Here is a 23,473-nt window from a genome sequence, read left to right as displayed (position 1 = left end):
GAAAGATTTATCGTTGTCTAATTTACTAGCTGAGAAACACTGCTATGACCAACAATTTATTTCCTGAGAATCAGTGGGTCACAAAAGTCTCCGACAAGAGCACGCTTCCTGGGAGGACACCATTACCCTGTAATTGTAGATGAGAACTGTCATACTTGGAAAGAAGTACCATATATGGAGCAGAGTGTTAAAGCAACAGAAATGCAGTCCTAAACTCCTGCCCATGACCTGAAGGTTGTAAATTCAATCCTTGCTTGGTTCAGGTAGCCGACTCAAGGTTGACTCTGCCTTCCATTCTTCTGATACCCAGCATGCTGGGGGTAGGGTGGGGGTTTAAAGATGACTGGGGAAGGCAATTGCCCAAAACCTTTCCGCAAAATCAGTCTGCCGAGAAAAACGTCACGGTATGATGTCACCCTACAAGTCAAGATGACTTGGTGCTTGCACCAGGAGACTTTACCTCACCTATAATCAGTTTATAGATTTTCCCATTGTTAGATTATTGCTTTGTTGAAGCTTCCAAGCTCTCTATTTTGCAGCATGCATTCCTTATTTGTGATGTATATTCAAAATTCAATTTGGAGAAAAAAAAATGCCTTAAAATGCTGATAAATAGATTTTTGGTATATATATTTTTTTGTAACCGCATGACCACTAGGTGGAGCTCTTTTATCATCGCAACAGTAATACTTCATTCTCCTACATCTTATTAAATTACTGCAGGCCATTGCATATGAACTTGAATGTTATCCTACAACTGTGAAGCCAGAGCATTTAGAATGCTTTACTACCTGTTGTAGCAAGTGCAAAGGACAATATTCACAAGATAAATGAAGTACAGATGTAGCAAAATTTAACATGACTTGCAGCGGAAAGTTATTGGCCATCTTAAGCTATTGAAAAGCTGTTATCTTTTAGGATTGGTTCACACAGAGCGGAAATGCTGTGTGAACCAACCCTAAAACTTATCCATCCAAAAGTGAGTCCAAAGCTGCTGGCCCTGGTGGTGAAATGCATTAACTGTACTAGATTTAGCTTTGTGAAAATTAAAAAAAAAAGCCTTATACATCCAGGTCCTTTAAAGGCTCCAAGTGAAACATCTACTATACACTACAGATAAGCAACCTTTGAACTAATCTTTATGGATATCCACCAAAAGGAATAGCTTAATGATTAAAGTAAACCCTGCCTTACAGGAAAGTTCTTGGTTGCAGACTACCAAGAGTACTAGGCTGAGTTTACATGGAATGATCTAGCTTTCAGAAAATCATTCAAGTGAGCGGAACTAAAACAAGAATCGTTCATTTTAAATGCAAGCCAATGACTGATCGAGAATCGTGCGCTACTTTGTCGCTCAGTTTCAGCCCGCTTAAAAACCAGCTCGGGCACTGAGCAATCAGTGATTCACATAGGAACGTGAAGCTCTGCACGATTCTCAACGATGATGGTCCAGTCTAAACGGGCTACACAAGTGTGAACAAGCTGGTGGGGATGTTACCTTCTTGGCCTGTGTAAAAGGGGTATAAAACTATAAGCGCGCACAATGGGGGAAATTTTTAGCTGTCACAGACTAATTTAAGTCCACTTAATATTAGACCAGGCAGGCGGAAGCAAAACAAATTTGTTTCAATGACTTGTGGTAAATTTGGCATATCTAGCTAGACATGTTGGATGCTCTTATGCCACCTCTTTGACTTGAGTCAAGCTAATACTTCCATTTTAATTTTGCATTTTAAGCCTGCTCTAAGCCATGTTCCTATCTTCTACACCTTTTACTAAATGGTCAGTGAGGTGCAAAAGCTCTAAAACATAAATCTAGTGCAAGGTGTGCAAATTGTACTTGCATGGTATGTTGGGCTGAAAGGAGACAATGTCCATCTAGTTCAGCCTGTCTCCGCTGCCCCCTTGTTGATCCAGAGGAAGGCAAAAACAAAACCCAATGAGACAGAAGCCAATTTAGCCTATTTGGGAGAAGAAACTTCTTCCCGACTCCATAATGGCAGTCAGACTAATCCCTGGATCAGTAGAATTCTGGTTATTTTAGCTTAGTAAATCTGTCCACATGTGTCCCTGCTGACATATTACAACATCAGTGGTTTCCGGTATGGGTGGTATTGGGCAAAAGAAAAGTATCGCACTTGTCCCATCGTAGAAGTACACGTATTAGGCTTTTAGACAGAACCATTATCAAAAATTTTTAAAACAAGTGAAAGTGAATGATAATCATTCAGGCTAAACGTGAGCCAACGTCTGAACCATGAACTATCGCTCACATTTCGTTTGGCAGTTGTATGCAGGCATACAAATCATTGGCTTGGTCACTTATTGTACGGTTTGAACAGCAATCGGTCAGTTCTCATTCTTTTATACAGCAACGATGAAAGACTGAACAATTCTAGTTTAAACGAGCCAATGATGTATCTGCCTATATAAACAGGCTGCCCGAGAGCGAACAAACTAGCGATAGCCTCGCTCATTCAAACGATAACCTGCAAATCCAAAAAAAACCTAAAACATTACAATTAACTGCTGTAAGTGCAAAAATAGTGAAGAGTAAACGGGCATGCTTAGTGTTGGACGGAGTTCATTTATTTATTTTTTTTTCGTTCCATCCTCTATTTACACAGAAATGGGAATTTGCACTATTAATAGCATTATAAACTTTATCACTATTTATGCAGAACCTAGTTGTAGGTTTTATTTTTTATTTTTTTGTGACTCAAACCATAAGAAATAAACCGAAGCAGCAAGTGATGGGCTTCCAATGAGGTTGACTTCTGCTAGACCTTTAGGGCCTGTTATGGTCAGACCCTGGACCTATCGGGGTATCCTCTGGTACTTTGGGTCAGTCTGACCTTGGTGCACTCTGCTGGTCCTTTTATGCATTCATAGTTTTGAGCTGGGTTTTACATTCAACTGGGTATTTCTAGACTTAATGCACCACAGAACGGACCTGTTAAATTCTGATTATTTCCTCCTTTTCTTCTAGAACAGCATTTTAACCATATTGTGTTTCCTCCTCAGCTGACTTAAACAATGTGCGCTTCTCTGCATACAGAACTGCAATGAAACTACGGAGACTGCAGAAAGCTCTGTGCTGTAAGTATTTGGATGTGCTGATTGTGTTGCGCTGTCATACAGTCGCTTACTTTCCGGTCTCTGATTTTTCCTACATGAATTGACTTGCAAGTGTTTAACAGCTAGAGAAAAAAAATGTGTGGTTGTTGTGCCTCATAAATAAATTACCCACAGCAATGCAGCAGCTGGTTAATGATCTTTAGATTCCTGATTATTTTTTCGGTTCTGTAATTGAAGTTGGCGTTAACATTTGTGCACTGAACTTTGTGATACACCTAAACAATCAGATAACACTTTATCAGTTTAATGTATCCCAGTGTTTTGTCTCAGTCCCAGGGGAGAGTCATTACCAATCTTTAAAACTAGAAAATGCACTTTTCTCTTATTTATGTCTAAGAAACTGACTCGAGCAAAAGGATAATGGTTGCATTTCCTGAAAAAGTAAAGCAAAGTATGTGAACCACAAAACGCATTGACTCGAAGGGTCAGTAAACCGGAGTCACAGGTTACATTGCAAGAAGAAGCTATTAAAGCTGCCTGTAGTTCAGTCCCTGACTTATTGGGCTTAGTAGACCTTACATTATACGGTGTATGCAATAAATGGGAAAAGATGGTTTCAAATGGAGTGTGGCTGTTCTGTGAGTTATTATGGCTAGGCATGGCTTCCTAGTGGAAAAGCGTGGCTGAACAGAAGTCATAGGACGGTGCCAAACAGACCCCATTGACTATAATGGGGTGCATTTTTGGTGTTGGTTGGGCTGCCAGCATTTTACAGGATGACCTAGTGGAGCATGCTGCGCCACTTCATCATATTTAACGGAATTCATTAAGGAACCTCTGGCACTGATGTGAAGTAGCCCTAAGTGGTCACATGTGTACATGAGGAATAACACTACTTCTGTCCATTGTAGCATTTGTATTCTGCATTTTTAGCAGTTTTCCCCTCTACATCCTATATTTCCAAGGCCATATTCAAGTGGCTGATAGAAAGTTGCAGCCCAGACTCCAGGCACAACTCTAATCAGATAACACATGAACACCTCGTCCATGTGTGCGGCACTGCACGTGACATGTACTATTTGTGTCAGAGAATCGGACATGCAGCAATTTTTTCAAACTTGGGCTGTTCACTTTTTTTTTTTTTTTTTTCTCATTCAGTATTGCATTTATATGAAAAGCACTATCAATAATTGGACTTCTGGTGCATGCTCTGTCCATCTTGGAATCTGTTAGAACTCGCATGAGGAAAATCATCTGGGGAATAAACTGCCAGTTTTCCCTGACCCGGTGGTTTCAGACGTAACTGCTATATCTTGCATACGCTACACACAGAAGAGCAGATCCTACTCCAAATCTCTCATATACAGAGAAGCAGCAGTACGAAAGACCTTCTAGAGAACTACTGAGCAGTGTAGATGGGATTTCAGTAGCTGTCAGACTGTACAAAACTCAGTTAGCTGCGGTGTTATGTCTGTGTCTTCCTCCCTCCCCTCTCTTCTTCATAGATATGTGGGCAGCATGTAATTTAATACGTCAGTGAGCTGTTAGTCTGGCAAGATAGATTTTAGCAGGTTCTCAGATTGAGTTAACACTTCAGGAGAGGGGGGAGGAGGGGAAGAGGGAGAGAAGAATCCTGATAAGTGGAGGATATAAAAGCATTGGTATCTGATATTATACATTTTCTTATATTCGCTTGTGATTTATGCAAAGTCTGCTAAAAGTGCAGAGCCTGTTTAATCAGCATGAATTTCTGGAGTTCCCATACGTGTGCATTCATCTTACTGTAGTGTATCCACCTGAGGAAGCCTGAAGGCTTCTAGTAATACAGCAGAGTGAAAGCATTTGCTTCTTTTCCTTCAGTCCTTTCAGCCGTTTACTTCTGCTTTGTGTAGACATTAGAAGTCGGGCAGGTAGTAAAGACTTCCTGGGGGGAGGTTGTCCTGCTATTACCATGGCAACCAAAGATTTTCTGGGACCATGATTCCCAATGCCATGGTAGCTCAGTCATTTTGTCCACACTACAAATCAAACCTCCGGTGTTTGCAAGTGTTCCTTGCAGTAAACATGTAATTAAGGGATAATCTGCCAACATGTTTGTGGACTGTTAGACTGTCTTATATTTTCCAAACTTTCAGGAGTCTTTTTAAAAAAAAAAATGTTTTTATTGCATCTCTTTCTAGACAAGATAATCTAAGAAATGACCCAGTTTTTTTTCCCAGACTTCATCATTGATAACTGCTTATATCCTATTCCTTTAGCCATAGCAGAATCTACGCCAGGGTATGCATGGGTTATTGGTGTAATGGTTAGGTTAGTGGTCAGCAATTAAGTTTTGTGTAGGTTAAACCTTTACCATCATGGTGGGAATTGATAATGAATGTACAGTATGGGCAAAGGTATCCGGCAGATGTGGAAAAAATGTTGCAAAGTAAGAATGCTTTCAAAAATAGACGGGTTAATTTTTTTTTCGTTTTGTCAGTTAACCAAATGCTAAAGAATGAACAAGGGACCTCTAGGTCAAATCAATATTTGGTATGACCACTTTCTTCCCTTCTAAACAGTTGTTCTAGGCACACAGTTTTTGAAGGAGCTTGGCAGGGAGATGGTTTCAAACATCATGGAGAACTAACCACAGATCTTCTGTGGATGTTGGCTTGCTCAGTTCCTTCTGTCGCCATGTAATCCCAGACTGACTCGACCGTGGCTATGTGGGGGCCATATCATTACTTCCAGGACTCCTTGTTCTTCACACTGAAGATAGTTGTTAATGATATTGGCTGTATGCTTGAGGGGGTTGTCCTGCTCCAAAATGAATTGGGAACCAAAGAGGTGCTTCTCTGATGGTACTGAATGATGCATAACTATCTGCCTTTAATCCTCAGCATTGAGGACACCATTCATCCTGACCAAATCCCTAACTCAGTTTGCTGAAATGCAGCCCCAAACTTGCCTCCACCATGCTTTACTGCTGCCTGCAGACACATCATTGTACCGCTCTCCAGCCCTTCAGTGAGAAAACTGCCTTCCATTACAGCCAAATATTTCACGTTTTGACGACTCAGTCTAGAACACCTGCTGTCGTCTCTTGCACCCCAGTTCCTATATTTTTGTTCATAGTGAGTTGCTTGGCCTTGTTTCTATGTCGACGGTATGGCTTTTTGGCTGCAATTCTTCCATGAAGACCACTTCTGCCCAGACGTCTCTGAACAGTAGATATGTACTTGAGTCCCTCTGGTTTCTGCCAGTTCTGAGCTGATAATGGTGCTGGACATGTTCCGATTTGGAAGTTAAGTAAGCATAATGTCTCATCTGCTGTGCTAAATTTCCTTGACCAACCACTGTGCCAACGGTTATTAACGTTGCCCGTTTCTTTGTGTTGCTTCAAAACCGCTTGAACAGCACATCATGAAACCCTACTCTGCTTTGAAGTATTTGCCTGAGAGACCTTGCTGATGCTGTATAACTACCTTATGTCTTGCTCAGTCTTCCCATGTTGTATGACCTGTGGCATTAAACAGTCTTCTACAACCTCACCTTTGTAACAGTTTCGCTGTTCCTCACTTAGTCTCCTATAACAGCTGTTTATGTTAATGACTATTTCAACCTACATATGAAAATGCTGATCATTATCACCTGTTTGGTATAATTAGTTAATCATACACCTGACTATAATCCTACAAAATCCATGACTCTGTGCAAGTGTACCTAGAGAATTGGTGCTGTGTTGAAGGCAAAGGGTGTTCACACCAAATATTGATTTTTGAATTATTATTCATTTGTTCATTCACTTTACATTTTGTTAATTGAGTAATAACACTGAAAAAAATATATTTTTGGAAGTATTTTCACCTTGCAACATTTTTTCCACACCTGTCTTAACTTTTTAAACGTGTGAAAAAATACTGCAGAGTGAGTGCTCGCATAGTACCGTGTGTATATAATGGGCTTAAGTATTGTCTTTCTTTCGTTTTAACACATTTTGAGCGATAATCATCCTGTGTAAATGGCCCATTACTACTTGCCTTCTCATGAAGTCTGGTTTTACGTACAGATGTAGAGAAGTTTGCTAACTTTCTGACAAATTTCCTCTCAAGCCATTGGAAGGTTATTGTTCTTTTACTATATCGAACATTGAAAAGCTATTGCCAAGGTGAATAAGCTGTGGCACATAACTTTTTTGTTAAACTTTGCTACATTTGTAAATTCAGATAGAAATTTGGCATAATGATAGTTAAGCCACGACCTATGAAGTGCTCCATCATCGGTTCACCAGCCTGGTTCCAGCTTAAACACTACAAGTTGTATGAAATCCCTTTTAATGGAAATAGCCTTTTTTTAATCCTAGGGCTGAATGACCTTAAAGTAGTTTCAAAGATGAATTTAGCTGAGAAACACAGCTTGATGTTTGGCTAGAAAGCCTAGAGAGTGCATACAATTTAGTAGCTATGGAAATCAATACATATTCAAGACCCTACTGTATGTTTTATGAGTTGGAACTCCAAGTACTTAGTACTCTTTGTAGCTAAACCGAGGTTATCATATATCCTTATTTTCAAATGTGTCTTGTGCCGATAGGCATGATGGCCTGGCAAGACCTAAAAATTACATTTGATTTGGCTGTCAGAAGGCTTTGAACTATTGTATTATATATATTTTTTCTGCCTGCACGCAGATGAATAGAAAACGTATTGTCTCTGTTTCTGTGCACGCTCATTCAGTGAGGAATGACTGCATTGACCAGTTTATATATTGTACTTGGCTCCTTGTGATGAGAATGATTGCAATGGTTATTTATTGCCTCAGCCCTTTTTACTATTCAATATGGCAATAAAAACCATAATAATTTCCCTCTGTACGAAAGACTTATGCATGGCTTTTGCTGAAATGATGGGAAAATGTGAGCTGTTTGAATCCTACGCTGCAAGGTAATGTGCACTAGAAGCAATTCATTTGGTACTGTGGCCAAGAGCAATATTTATAGGGTGTGGGAAAATTACTCTTCAGTGTTATGTAACTATATTCTTTAACAGAATTCTGATTTGCACATATTTGTGAGTCATTAACTAATGGCACATTTACATACAATATCAGTTTAGTAAAGATGGCCTTTATTTAAATGCTTAGTATTCAAGCGCGAGAAGTAATGATCCAGTGACAAGTGTCAGAAACGCTCTTTTCTCCTTAGGGAGAGCAACTATATACTATAAACTAAGTGAGGAGACTCAAATGGCCACGCACGCTCCTCTGGGTAATATGACAAGTGTTGCACACTACAAGTCCAGCCCAAGCAAAAATGCATACCGACGCTGCTGCTACAACCTGGGGCTCTCCTGCTGTCATCGGGTCTCCTGCTGCCTTTCTCCTGGCGCTGGCTCTTCTCCTGCAGCTGCCTATTCTCCAGGCCCACCTCTGCTGCTGCCACTTCTCCTTCCGCTGGCTCTCGTCTACTCGCCGCAGACGCCATTGGCACTCCTCCTGGCCAGCTGCTGCCGCCACCTCTCCTCATAGTAAAAAAGAAAAATAGGCAGCAGAGTCCAGATCTTCAGGTGCAATAAAGACTTATATTTCCATCAGAACATCACATCATCATGAAATACAGCGACGTTTCGACCGTTACATAGATGGTCTTTGTCAAGCTTCACAAAGCTTGACAAAGACCATCTATGTAACGGTCGAAACGTCGCTGTTTTTCATGATGATGTGATGTTCTGATGGAAATATAAGTCTTTATTGCACCTGAAGATCTGGACTCTGCTGCCTATTTTTCTTTTTTACTCTGTCTCAATCTATGGGATTAGGATTCAATCCCAGTTAGGCGTGCAGGACACTACATGTGGAAGAAACCCCCCCCCTTATGGGTTATGGTGAGTGCTGCTGAAAAGAATTTTCCTTTATCTAGCCGCCTCTCCTCCTGCGGCCACAGTGGCTGACAACGTTCCCAGTCTTACTGCTGCCCACCCCGATGGAAAATGGCACTTGGGGGATGAAACGCCCCTTCCCCCAGCCAATCAAAAGCTGGGGGCATTACTCCATGTCAAAACTGCTGTATTCTGTCGCCCACCCCAAATTTCCACTGGCGACATAATACACCAGTACCAAGTGAGTCAATATAGCTGTTTTGAGGGGCCACTCCAGTGAAAACTCCTCACTGCTCTCCTCACCTTATTGTGACACTCTGTATGTCTTCTATATTGTACTCCCATTCATGCAGTGTAATCTCTTGTCTGAGACACCATCTTAATGTTTGAATCTCTCCCTGCTTTCTCTTCTGTGCTCCGCTGGTAATCTCATGATGCATCAGTACAGCGGAAATAAGCCCTAGCTAGACTATTAAAAAAAAAAAAAAAAAGTACATTACCTAGCAGCTGGGGTCTTGCTACGTAAGTAAAATTAAGACGTTACATGAACATTTACCCTAGTGCCTCTTTTAGGGTAAAAATTAATATAGGACTGTCTTTTATTTTCAGGGAAAAAACAGTACCTGGATTTTGAACAAGTTTTCTAAAATACACCAGGTTCCCCTTACCCGCATTTGATGCTGTTTTCAGAGTGTCATGTCTGGAAGTTCTAATTTCAGGTGGTGTTCCCCATTTTTCTGTTATACTGTTAAGAAGAGATAAGGACAGCACCTTTGGTCAAAGAAAATACTACAAAACTATATCAAACAATGATAAAAGTCCAAAGGAGATCTTTTTCCAATCCATATGTGATCCACTCAGTGGAGAGCTGCAATGATGAACAAAGATAACCCCCCCCCCCCCACCCATCAATGATTGATGGGGGTCAGACAATCAGAAAGGGTACAATCCAAACTACTCTCCAAACATATAAGGAAAGAGGTGTACTCACTTTGGAGAGGGGAGTAAAACCCAGTGTGCAGTAGGTCCAGGATAGCCTTATGATAATATAGTGTGAATCCCACATCCACTACAGGTCCAACCAGGTCTGCAAGAACTCCAAATGGTGAAAAGTCAGCTGTTTTTTTTTTTTTTACACGAATAGAAAGCTCTCCAGCAGGAAAGTCAAAATCATAAGGGACCTACAATGCGTTTCGGCAATAAAAGCCTTTTTCAAGTACAAACCAAATACATAAAATGGAGCATAAATAATGGCCTAATACACATACCGTGTAATAGATTCCCAGGTCCCTGGTTGGACCTGTAGTGGACGTGGGATTCGCACTATATTATCATAAGGCTATCCTGGACTTAAAGGGGGAGTCTCTACTCGATGCACACTGGGTTTTTCTCCCCTCTACCGAGAGAGTACACTCCTTTCTGTTCTTCTGCTGTTAGCAATCCATTTTCAGGGAGGGGGCGTGTAGCGAGCTTAGCATGCTGCTAGTAGTTCACAGTTCTGACTTCCTTGACCTTACTTCCCATGCTGCATTGCGCGGTCTCTGGTCCAATCAGCAGAGATTCAGTATCAAAATGCCTGTCCCTAATGGGTAGAGACATGCTTTGGCAGTCATGATTTGAAGGACACGCCTCCAGCAGCTGATTGGCTGCCGCAGATGTGCCCTCCAGAGCTCTATCTCCTGCCTTATCCTCCTGGCCCCCCCACACATATGCTGCTGTAAGCAGGGCTGGCCCCGAGGCTGTGGCCGCTACTGCTGCTTAGAAGAATGAGGAGTGACAGTGGTCCCCCTCTGCAGCGGCCGCAGGGAGAATAGAGAGTGACAGCGTTGCCGGCAGTTGTAGCGCTGATGAGCCTGCACAGCAGGGCCCTGAACAGTGCCGTTTGTAGGCAGTTCAGTGCGGGGTGGGGGTGGGGCAAATGTGACAGGGAGATGATGGCTCGGGAGGATGAGGCAGGAGGTCCAGCTCTGGAGGAGATGTCTGCACCAGCCAATCAACCGCTGGGGGCATGTTCCTACACTCAGAACTGCCAAAGCATGTTTCCGCCCATTATTCTGATAAAAACCAGATACAACAGTACCTTGCATGTCCACATTATTGCCCATTTTTGGTCATATATATATATATATATATATATTAAAATTTTATTTATATTGCCATTTTCAGCTGTTACCTTCAAGGCACCTCCCTGCAATATAATTTTGTTCTCTTTATCAATATGCATAAACCCCCCCCCCTAAAAAAAATATTGTGAATAAGAATCCACCTTCAGCATCCTAGGATAGGCAGAGGCTGTGGGGATCATTATTACAGTGTCTGCAGATCTGTCAAACTACAGCCTATAAGTGCAGGGGAGCTGTCTGTATATACAGCCCTTCCCCTTGTTACTATGGAATCTCTACGGCATAGAGTGGATTGCAGAGAGTCATTTACAGTGAGAAAGCAAGTTTTTTAATGTATGTTTTATACAGAGATGATGAGACTTGAGGTCCATTTACACGCAAAGATTATCACTCAAAATTCGTCAGAAACTGACAGCGTTGAGCGATCAGTTTGCATTAGATACTAATGGGCTAATCAACCCATTAGTCGCTAACTAGCTTTATTTGCATGTACTTAGAGAACAGCGGTTAGTCTGTTCTCTAAATACATTGTCTTTGTTCTCCCGCGGGCTGCTGGCTGCATACAATGCTATCGGTGCTGCCCGTGGAGAGCACAGCATGCCGTCCCTCTTATCAGAGACGACTGCTTTTATACTGAGCTCAACTTGGGGATGGATGAAAAGTACACAGTGAGTGCACGATGGGCACACATTTACATGCAACGGCTATCGCTTAAAAGCAGACGTTTGGACGAATTTTGAGTGATAATCGTTGCATGTAAATCAGCCTTTACACAAGACTAGCAGAAGTTGTCTGAAAAGTTAAGGCCCATTTAGACACGATTATCACTCAATTTTTGCTCAAAAGCCGTCTTTTAAGTGATTATCGTTGTCTAACGCGCGGCCATCGTGCAGGTTGTGTTAACTATGAGCCTTATCAGTGCTGCACGCTGAGTTTACAGCGGGATACTGCTGATACTATTGTTTCAGCTGGTATCCCACTCGGAGAACACAACAGAAGTATGCAGAAGACAAGCGGTCCAGCTGTCTTCTGCATACCCCGGTCGGCAAGTAAGTGAATAACTTCTGTATGGCTCATAATTAATGCACAATGTACATTACAAAGTGCATTAATATGGCCATACAGAAGTGTATACCCCAACTTTGTTTCGCGGGACAACCCCTTTAAGTGTGCAAATGGAGCCTTAGCTGAATACAGTTAATAGCCCGAGGGCTATTATCTGCGCTCAGATCCTTTGTTCTCCAGATGGCAAACAATGCTATCAGCATTCCCCATGGAGAACTGCCGATTAAGGCTGAATGGCGATTTTTAGGTTGGACTGAATTTAACGATCAGCTAGCAGTGCCCGAAAAGCGGATGATGGGCGCACATTTAGACGCGCTGATTATCGCTAAAATAATCGCTGACTAGCGGTTTTTCTTTTTCTTTTTCCAGCGATCATCAGCTGGTGTAAATGGACCTTTTAGTGACCCTTTCTAAGTATTGTTTGTATAGTGATTTGTTTTGCATGTCTGCTAGATATACTCTTGCCATTCAGTAACAGCTTGGCATATACCAGTTACCTTTTTCATAGGTTACTACAGTACTATTAGCTTACGAAGGACTGAAATAACAAACATGCTGTGCTTTGTGTAAGCAGTTTAGCACGACTGAAGTAACAAGTGCAGTATATACAAATCTGTGAAAATGACTTTTCTATTTTCTGCTTCACTTGTAGTCCTATGAATTTGCATGTATAGCTGAACAGATGGAGATAGCTTTGTTAAGTGACAAGCCCATAAAAATAGCCGCGGCTGCCAAGAGATGTCTTAGAATTGGAAACCCTATGTGTAACCGCTCTAGGGAGAGGTGCTCTCGAGTGAATTGATACGAGGTACCCAGCTCACCTCATTGTCAGCCTCGCAGAATAAAGATTTATTGGAAAGGTGAACTCTTGGTAATCTGGTTACAGGGATACAGTCATATATTAAAGAAGTCACTAGTGAGAGTTATATCCTGCCAAATAATCTTCACCTTCACTGCTAGTTGCTTCATGCCATACATAAATTATTTCAGCCTGGGGAAATATATATATTCTGTCCCCTTGGCAGTGGAGTTGGATTAAATCAATACGGAGGCATTCGCTCTTGGTAGAACTACGTGTAAAAGGTGTTCTCATATGGAGCCTTGTTGAGGATGCTTTTCTAAAAGCCTTTTAGAGGTGCAGAAGCAGGGAGCTTTGGACTTGTGTCCCCTAAGTCACTTGGAGCATTTCCCTGATAATGATTAAATATTCTCCTATTACTTCAGCTATAATGTGTGGCATTACATAAAATCACATCTTTCACCATCATGACTCTAGTTGAATACACATTACTGAAGTTGCATAGTGAAATGTGGGGAGTAGTCAAACCTGTGCACGCTACTTGGTGAATTTACTTGGCCACGCTCTTAAATTGACACCTCATGTAGCATTTTTATTGAAACCTAAGCATTTGCTGGCCTTGCGGGCAAAATTATGAGCACTTCTATAGATTTGTTTTATCGACTTTTCATCTATCTAAAGTGGTCTTTTAGAAGACTTCACGACTGTCATAATCCATAATCAAAATTAGTAGCACATGTTGCAATCCTATGCAGCCGTGAAGCCACCCTAAGTAGTAGTCTGCTGGTTTCGAGGGCCATTTTCAGCTATGGAAGGTAGATGCAATCTTCAAACTGCCTAAAACCCATAGTGCATTGATAGTGTTAGACTACCAATGCACTATACCTGCTTTCTGATTGGTCTGAGCTGTTTATATAATCAGCACTGACCAATCAGAGCAATGCACAATGTGCATTAGGGTGCATTCACACCGGTGAGGGAATTGCCAAGTCTATGCGTTGCGAGATGGACAAAAATACAACCCATTATTTGCAATGGCTGTATTCACATGGGCAATATTTATCTTGCAGCAGAGACAGGGAGGTTGCAGCATGTTCTGTTTTCATGCGAGTCTAGCACAAGAATAGGATATGCAGTCTCTGGCATATCGCACAGCACATGATACCAAACTTTTTTTTTTTGCTGTACTGCTTTTATTTTTTTTAAAGATATTTAATTTTTTTTAAATTATTTTCTGCCGCCATCATATGCCGTCAATATTATTTTTCTGTCAACATAGTTGTATGAGGGCTCATTTTTCTGTGGGACATCCTATGGTTTTCGTTGTTACCATTTTGGAATGTATACGGCTTTTTGATCGCTTTTTCTTGGAGACATGGTGACCAGAAGCGCATTATTGGCATTCTTTTTTTTTTTCTTTTTTGGACGATATTTCAAATGCATTATTTTCATAGATTGGACTTTTACGGACGCACTGATACCAAATATCTATTCTTGTTTTATAATTTAGATTCTTTTAATGCAAATATGGCAAAAAAGCGAGTTTTTGAACTTCTATTACTTTTGTTTTTTTTCAACAATTTTTTTTTTTTCCAGCCTCCCGTAGGGGACAACAACTTGCAAAACTTTGATCGCTCCTATAGTATGATGTAATGCCATAGCATTACATCGTACTGCAGTCAGGCAGGCAGTCTATCAAGCCACCGCACGGGGATGGCTAGATAGGCATTCCGTCAAGTCAGCCCTGGGGCCTTTCAGAAGGCCCATTGCTGCCATGACACTGGCACAGCTCCCTGTGATTCCATCGCAGGGGGCTGTACAGGACCCCCAAACAACTTTCAGGAGCTTTAAATGCCGCTGTTAGAATTGACAGCAGCATTTAAAGGGTTCATAGCTCCGCTCAGCCTCAGGGCTAGGTGGAGCTGTTGCCAACGGGTGTCAGCTGTAATAAACAGCCGACGCCCGCGCTGTATGCAGGGAGGTCGCCCCGTGAGCTCTCTTCATATATACCCCAACGCACAGGACGTAAATGTACGCCCTATAGTGGGTTGGAGTTAAACCTTCTGGTCCCAGAACAGAATTTTGTCCTAAAAGTGGAGAGTCCCTTTAATTACAATTTCTTACACAGTGGCATCCATGCCGGTCAGCAGGCAAAGGACTATTTTATGTCGTACTCCAAGATATTTCAGCAGCACTTTACACAGATTGTACCCACTTCTGTCCCTCAGATTTACAAATCTAATTTCATACATTCCAGTTGAACGTTTAGTATAATTTTTGCACGTGGGAGGAAAGTGCTGCATGTACATCAGGCTGGAATAAATGGCACTTTGAGGCTGCTGATAGATTTTCCAGTACATAAAATTAGAATTTTATCTCATTGGCCTTGCAGTACAGATTGTTGTGCAAATATCAGTCTGACATAGGAAAGCAAACTTCAGATACTTCCAAGCACGCCCAGCACAGGAGTTAGATTGTTGCTTTAGTTGAAAGAAGAGCTCTTGCAAATTACATAAGTCCATAACTGTTTAGACAACTTTCTTAAGGCCCATTTACACAGAGCGATGATCGTTCAAAGATCGCTCAAACGACAGTTTAAATGACAGCTTTGAGCGATCATTTTGCATAAACTATTAAGTAGCTACTCAGCTACTTAAGATCAATTAAGTGTGCAAATGAAGCCTTAGCTGAAAGCAGTTAATAGCCTGGGGGCTCTTATCTGCTTTCAGTTCTTTTATTCTCCAGTGGGAAACAATTCTATCAGCACTACCTGTGGAGAACTGCTGATAAGGCTGAACAACGATTTTTAGGTTGGACTGAATTTAACGATCAGGTAGCAGTGCACGAAATGTGCACGATGGCCGAGCGTTTAGACGCAACGATTATCTCTCTAACGATCGCTTTTTAGCGGTTTTTTTTTTTTTTTTTTTTTTGAGCGATCATCGCTCCGTGTAAATGGGCCTTGAGATTTCATGCGTAGTAGAGCAACATTTTATTTCAGTTGTGGAGCCACTGACAAAAGGCGATAGAAACTATAACGCCCCAGGCGCCTATCATCCCCCTCCTATCACTTGATGTGTATTGATTGTGTATTTTTAGGTAAAAAGCTGTGCAAATGCTGCCAGCACTCCATGGAGAAAAAGCCTTCTGAGTCCTGCTTCTTCCAACCATATACCTCTACTAAGACCGATTTCGAGTATGGCTGTTTTTTTTTAGCCAAAATTTTGTCTCTAGTAACATTGGTTGCCTCTAATAACACTAGCATGTTCCGGCCCACGTGACCTTGCTGCTGAACCCATGTGATATCCTGCTCAGCATCTCCCTTCTCCTGCTGTTAATGCAAACCACCGTTCTCCATCATCAGAGACGGGTAATACACTAGCACAGTACTGTACAATTGCACTCCAATGTAACAGCACAGAGAACACAGTGATAACTCTTGAGGACAGAGAATGTCACCTGCATTCCTATGTAACAGCACAGAACACAGGGATAATGCTGAGGACAGATTATGTAGTAGATGTGACCTGCAGTCCTATGTAACACAACAGATAAGACACAAACATCTTAAGGCTGGGTTCACACAGGGCGGATTTGCCGCACGGAATTTCGCCTTGGCAAATCCGCCCGCGGCCGCTAATCTCGGGATTAGCCAGCCATGTGGACGAGATTTCTCAGAAATCTCGTCCGCACGGGACGGCCAATCCGCTGCGGTAAGTCAGGCTGGAATATGCAGCATGTCTGTTTATCTTTACTTTCCGCCGCGGCCGCACTCTCCTCTATGGGAGCGCCGGCCGCAACGGGAAAGCGAGCGGTCAGGCCGCTTCAAAGCCGCCGCGGGTTTTTCTGCGGCGGTTCTCCCGGCGGAAATCTTGCGTTTTTTGCTGCGGCCAAACCGCGGGATTTCCGGCGGGAATACGCCCCGTGTGAACCCAGCCTAAATGTTCATTTATTCTTTACAGTAGTCTTTTTTTTTTTTTTATATTTATTGTTTTTGGTATTAAAGACCATATTCTCCATTAAATGTGGTTCGGTATATTTTTTTGGAATATCTAGAACAAATTAATGGATTTACATTGATTACTATGGAAATCATTATCTCAAGTAGCAACCATTTCAGGAAAAGCTGATTTGCTTTCAGACGGGTTACCAATGTTAGTAGAGGTTTTACTGTATATTGGTTGACAGATCTCCCTGTGTGCAAACTCCTACAAGAATCACTTGATTGGAGAAGCAGGACTTGCAGGCTTTCTCTAGGAGTCCTAGAAACATTTAAAAAACCTTTGAAATGAAAACTCTATAACGAGGTACTCGACAGTTTTTTAATAAAGGACCACTTACCCCAGTCTCTGGTCAGGTGAAGCTCTGAGCTGAAGATCATTAATAAAAGGTGTCATTTTGGTAAGATTTCATCAACTTTGGAGAACTATTTACCTCATAACTTGTTATGGGAAAAGCAGGCTGGACTCTAAATTCACACAGAGCCTAATGCCTCATTTACACGAGCCCTGTTTTAGCGCATTGGAGGCACGTGAAAAGATGGTCTGTTTAAAACCATTAGTTTCCTATAGAAGAGTTCATGTGAAGGAAGTTTAGATACTCGCTAAATACTCGCACATAGCATCCTAAGATAGGACATGCATCTGCAAAGCTCTCTTTTAATGCGGCTACACGCAGCTGTAGGCATTTTTACGTGTGCCCACCGACTTAGATTTGTGCGCCCATTTACTTTTTTACGGAGCTGGCGGGCACACTTAAAAATGCCTACAGCCGTGTGTAAGACACTCAGATGGCCCAGTAGCGGCGCATGTACGCCAAGGCCACAATGCCGTTGGGTGGGTGGGTAGAGACAGCTTAGCTCTGCTAAGCTATCTCCCCCTTGCCGTCTCACCTCCTCTCTCCTCCCCTCTGGCTGTTTGCAATGGGAGGAGGTGGAGGTAGAGCGAAGCTCCCTCCCCGCCCCTTGTCCAGAGCAAGCAATAGGAGGGGTGGTGCTTATCTCTTTCGTCCTGCCCCCTCCCATTGCAAACAGCTGAAGGACAGAGTTTTGCAGTCGCACTGCTAAACTCCCTCCCTTCTGTGGCCGCTGTCATTGGCTCCCATAGGAGCCCATGCAGCAGCAGACCTCATCCGGGCAGAAAGCTAGTTCCAGGACTATATTTCCTGCCTGGTGCTATATTGGACGGCCGAGCGCTTTTAAGCTGCGGGAATACGTCTGTGTGATCTGATATGTTAGAATCCAATGCGTGAAAACGGCGACCGATATATGCTCATGTGAATAAGCCCTAAGGTCCATGGTGCGAGAAAAGATAGGACCTGACTTATCTTTGGGGAGTGCTTTCCATAGACTCCTGTGGGAGTTGGATAACCTGTGCCTCTGATTGTGTGAACAGGCAATTTCACAGCTAATTTCAAATGGCTGGAAATCACCAGTTCACACGATCCCTAGTGCAGTATAGCCGCAATCTTTTCACGCACCTATACTGCGCTAAAACGGCGCTCATATGAATGAGGCCTAAAATTTAAGACTTCGAAATGTCATTCAGACAATGGATCAGATCTCTAAATTACAAAGCTCCGAGCAGTCTTCGTAAGATTAATTCAGCCCCTTGACCAGACAAGGGTCGTCTTCATTTCCAGGCTCTGCAACAAAGACAGTAGACTGAAGATGTACGAATGAAATGAAGAACACAAACATCATTGTTAGCACCTGAAAAGAATAGAATAGTGTGCCAGGCCCCAGCAGTTTCCCTCCTAAAGACATACCTGCCATTAGAGATACACTGGAGGACTCGCTACCCTCCTCAATGCATCTGTCGGCAGGTCTACGCGGCCCAGACAGCTGATTTCCCTGGTCTAGATTCGGATTGTGGTCCGACATTTGAGTACCCTCAGAGAGAGTGAAGCTGTGCAATCGTATTTTACGTTCAGACGAGTTAACACGGGAGACCTGACGGATCGCTTTAAATGCTGCCAGGCCAACCTTAAATTCCAGTGTACACTACAAGTCTAATTGGTCACCATAACACCATAGTATTTTTTTTTTTTTTAATTGGTTTTATGAATTCAATACTGACAATCGGCACTGACTACACTTTTTTCTTTTTCTCTCTTTCTACATCTTAATTGTAGAACATCTATTAGTTATCTGGTTCTGGAACCTTTTGTATTCCCTTGCCTTAGTGAGATGGAGAACTTGTTGTTGATGAATGGCTTGTATCACTTGTCTGACATCTTCTTCACTAATTTCTACCATGTTAGTTCATTACATTACATGTAAGATGTCCCTCAATTGAAGCGCATTTGGTACTAGAGAAGCTTGTTTGAGTGTTTACCTTGTGCCAAATTACAGGTTTGTGTATGTCTACGACTTTGTGTCAGGCACGTCCTTTGTCTTGTATCTTCAAGCACGACCAGACAGATGGCTTAGAATAAAGTGTTCTATTTTCAGGCCGTTGCTATCTATTAGTGTGAAAAGTTTGTCAGCAGTCATGCAGATAATTGAACTGCCACCCAAAAGCTTGAGGGGTTCACTTAATTACCATTGATCCTGATTCCCAGAGGAGGGAAGCATTTAGCCAAAAGCCTAGGGTTAAAGGTGTTTTGAAGGAATTGCAGCAATTCCAATCAGCCTAATAAATTGGTATTAGACTGAAGTGTTTGTGTGCGACCCATGGGGAATGTTTCTGATAAACAGGCCTTTCCTTGATTTGCTGATGTCGAACAAGGCACGAATCTCAGCATGGTTAAGGTTTTATTTGTCAGCAAATTAAGACAATCCTTTGCAGTTTCACAAATTAGCTTTTTTTTCCCTTTTTAGTTTTTATAATGAGCTTGAAACTTTTGATTCATAACCGCTTTGGGTAACCATATTTTTAGCATCCAATTAAAGAAGCTCCACTATGTTTTTAATGGCAGCTGATTTCTTGATTAGTGACCTTGTGTGGTATGTTTGTGTTAACACGGGTTGATGTGGAGGGATATATTAAAGGGGTTGTCCCGAGGCAGCAAGTGGGTCTATACACTTCTGTATGGCCATAATAATGCACTTTGTAATGTACATTGTGCATTAATTATGAGCCATACAGAAGTTATAAAAAGTTTTATACTTACCTGCTCCGTTGCTGGCGTCCTCGTCTCCATGGTGCCGACTAATTTTCGCCCTCCGATGGCCAAATTAGCCGCGCTTGCGCAGTCCGGGTCTTCTTCCTTTCTGAATGGGGCTCCATGTAGCTCAGTGTAGCTCCGCCCCGTCACGTGCCGATTCCAGCCAATCAGGAGGCTGGAATCGGCAATGGACCGCACAGAAGCCCTGCGGTCCATGGAGACAGAGGATCCCGGCGGCCATCTTCAGCAGGTGAGTATGAAGACGCCGGACCGCCGGGATTCAGGTAAGCGCTGTGCGGGTGGTTTTTTTAACCCCTGCATCGGGGTTGTCTCGCGCCGAACGGGGGGGGGGGGGGGGGGGTGTTTAAAAAAAAAAAAACCCGTTTCGGCGCGGGACAACCCCTTTAATACCATTTAGCCATGCCCGAATATATTTCTAAGATTTACTCTAAGGGGAGATTACCTGTGTGTGGGGGAATGTTTATAAGCACCTCTACAAATGGGGGATATATGTCTATATGGAATCATATGCTTTCCTTCCACATGGATCAGCATGTGTAAACAGTCATCCATACTTGATAGAAGCATTTCAACAGCACATCTTGACCCACATGAAAGGCTCAAGAGCCACTTTGGCTCATAGAGGGGCATTCTAAGTTGGGGACGGCCACTATGATGTTCATATGTCCTAATAGAGATTGCCTTTGTAATCCCCCTCACTTCAAACCCTTAGTGCCGGCCCTATAGTGTTTTTACGTCCTGCCATTGCAGGATGTGTGTGGAGGGAGATAGCGCTGCCGATCAGGACTCTTAACCCTTTAAATGCCGCTGTCAATTGTGACAGAGGCACTTAAGTCCTGTACAGCCGGCACATAGAGCGGAGGAGCAGGTGAGCCGCAGTGGTCCCTGCAGGGGCACGGCTCGCATCCAGCTGTGAGAAGTCTCGTAGCGGGATCCGACCTGGCCCTCTGCAGGAGGCCTATACAGGAGATTTATAACTTACTAGCTGATATACCTGGCTTCGCATGAGTTAATTTAGTACAGGTGTTTACCTATTGTTTGCACTGAAAACTTTATGAAGTCATGGTTACTTCAGGGGAACCAAGGAATAAAATATGTATACACATAGGAGTGTTAGATTGTCCTCAGACTGCATGTACTGATGTCCCTCTGCAGAATGTTCCACCCTTCTTACTCCTCACTTTATACACTTAAAGGTAACACCCCTTTAATTCATATTTCTCTGCAGACTGGAGGTTGCAGCCCTTTCTTTGCCTTCAAGGCATGCGCCATCCCTGCAGTCTATGGCTGCTTTATTCTGCTCAGAAAAATGCACACAGAGGTGACTTGGATTCTTTTTAGTAAATACACGTTGGATTGTCCTCAGTATATGCACATAGAGGAGCGGTAGATTGTCCTCAGTATATGCACATAGAGGAGCGGTAGATTGTCCTCAGTATATGCACATAGAGGAGCGGTAGATTGTCCTCAGTATATGCACATAGAGGAGCGGTAGGTTGTCCTCAGTATATGCACATAGAGGAGCGGTAGGTTGTCCTCAGTATATGCACATAGAGGAGCGGTAGGTTGTCCTCAGTATATGCACATAGAGGAGCGGTAGGTTGTCCTCAATTCTTTTAGAATGCTCCTGCCAAATTTCACGTTTGTACAACATCGGAAAGTAAAGAATTATTGGCAAGTCAGTCAGTGAGGGCTTTCACCTTGATGGATGGATAGCTAGATACCTGCTATATATATAATGGGATGCCTAGGTTACACCAGCATGTTCCATATTACTATATACAGGAAGATGTCTAAATTCTGCAAGCTGTATATGCTGATATGGACCACGCTGGTATAACCTGGGTATCACCTGTATATAATTATGTATAGCAGGTATAAGTTATAAATCTCCTGTATATAGTGATATGGAACATGCTGGTACAACCTGGCTATCTTTTGTGATCTACCTGGATATACCATCATGGTTGCTATCACTACATACAGGAGATGTATAGCTTTTACCAGTAGTACATATAAAATTATATACAGGCTACAGGGTATAGATCACCTGTATATAGTGATATAGACCATACTGGTATAATCTGGAAATCAAATTATATATGTACAATTGCTGTAATTTATACCATGTGATTACATGTGATGCATACTTCATTACACTGCATGGTTTGCTGACTCCGCTCCCCGACACTGTCAGTGCACTGCTGGCTGGACCAATCACATGGCCGGCAGTACACTGACAGACAACAGTTATGACCAATCTCAACTACAGCCTGTAATTGACTGCTGGCTACCTGGGTAACAGCCCTCCCCTCCCTGAGTGCCACCTACAACTGGGCAGCGGCGTATGGCAGGGGACCACAGGCCCTGTTCATTAAGAAGCTAGGTCGAAGCTGTGACCCCTACCGGTACACTGGTGGTGCGGCCCAAAGACCCCGCTATTTTGGGTGAGTGGAGTCACACTGGGGAAAAAAAAATACCATTCTACATACCACGGGGCAACAATCTGTGTGTTCAGTTGGCAACAGACTTCCTTTAAAGTCTGAATTATTTCTTGCATCACGGACAATGCTTGTACCAAACACAAAGCAAATTGACTATCTAACTATAAACCAGGGCTGTCGTAGTTGTGCATTCTCCATGTGTTGGCTGTTTCTTCTTGAGTGGCTCGAGATGCTCCTCTGCGGGAGGGCACGTCTTGGCTTGCTCCGTGTCCTCACATAGCTGAAATAAATGCCTCTAAGTAATGCGCTCTGCTTTATTTTAGACGCCCAGTTCTCTTTAAATTTAGCTGTATAATACGATGGAGGTTTTAGTGGCGTCTTAATTACTGTGTTAAGTGTGTGCCTTATTGATTTAGATGTAGTCAGCCTCAAGTTTCCATCTGAATACAAGAAATATTAAAATAGCGCTGTGCTTGATTGCTGTGGCAGAAACTAATGACTGTGACTAATGTGCAGGTTATCTGTATCGTTAATGGTTTTGCACTCTCTAGGAAAGGAGAATATCATCTGCTTACCAGCCATGTCTCTCTGTTGTATACTAAACATTTATGATTACATGCTTGACTTGCGTGATTTAATGGGACTGTTATTTCTGATGGTGTAAAGAATTTACTGGATCTTCTTAAAGATATTAAACGCAAAATAAAATATGCTTTAAGCCTCAAGATGCAAGGACTTTATCAGGGGGATTCTTCAATGCGATTTGGAAGAGAAACTTTCAAGGCGTTGTTCTAATCCCGGCGTACAGTGAAAAATCCCGCTGCTTGTATGTGGGAGAATGTGAGATGCTGTGATGCTTTACACCTACTGTACCTGGGAGGCATTCGTATATTAAAATATTCTGGTGTGCTTGAGATAATGAAGTAATAGCAAGGGGTATTGAGCACTTAATGAGCTCATCTAATCTGTAAGATTTTT

The 23,473-nt window shown here is 42.5% G+C and overlaps 1 protein-coding gene across 2 annotated transcripts in view; it reads left to right on the top strand.

The window, feature by feature from the left end:
• The window catches only part of DMD (dystrophin), a 2,524,637-nt gene that overhangs the window by 2,392,575 nt on the left and 108,589 nt on the right, over window positions 1-23,473 (top strand). For both annotated transcript variants that reach the window (XM_066577956.1, XM_066577963.1), the window contains one exon: window positions 3,025-3,099. In XM_066577956.1, the coding sequence (XP_066434053.1) occupies window positions 3,025-3,099 (75 nt within the window). The remainder of the gene's footprint in view (window positions 1-3,024; window positions 3,100-23,473) is intronic.

The sequence above is a fragment of the Eleutherodactylus coqui genome, chromosome 1 (assembly GCF_035609145.1).
Source record: "Eleutherodactylus coqui strain aEleCoq1 chromosome 1, aEleCoq1.hap1, whole genome shotgun sequence".
NCBI lineage: Eukaryota > Metazoa > Chordata > Amphibia > Anura > Eleutherodactylidae > Eleutherodactylus > Eleutherodactylus coqui.
This window is presented reverse-complemented; position numbering and strand designations above follow the sequence as displayed.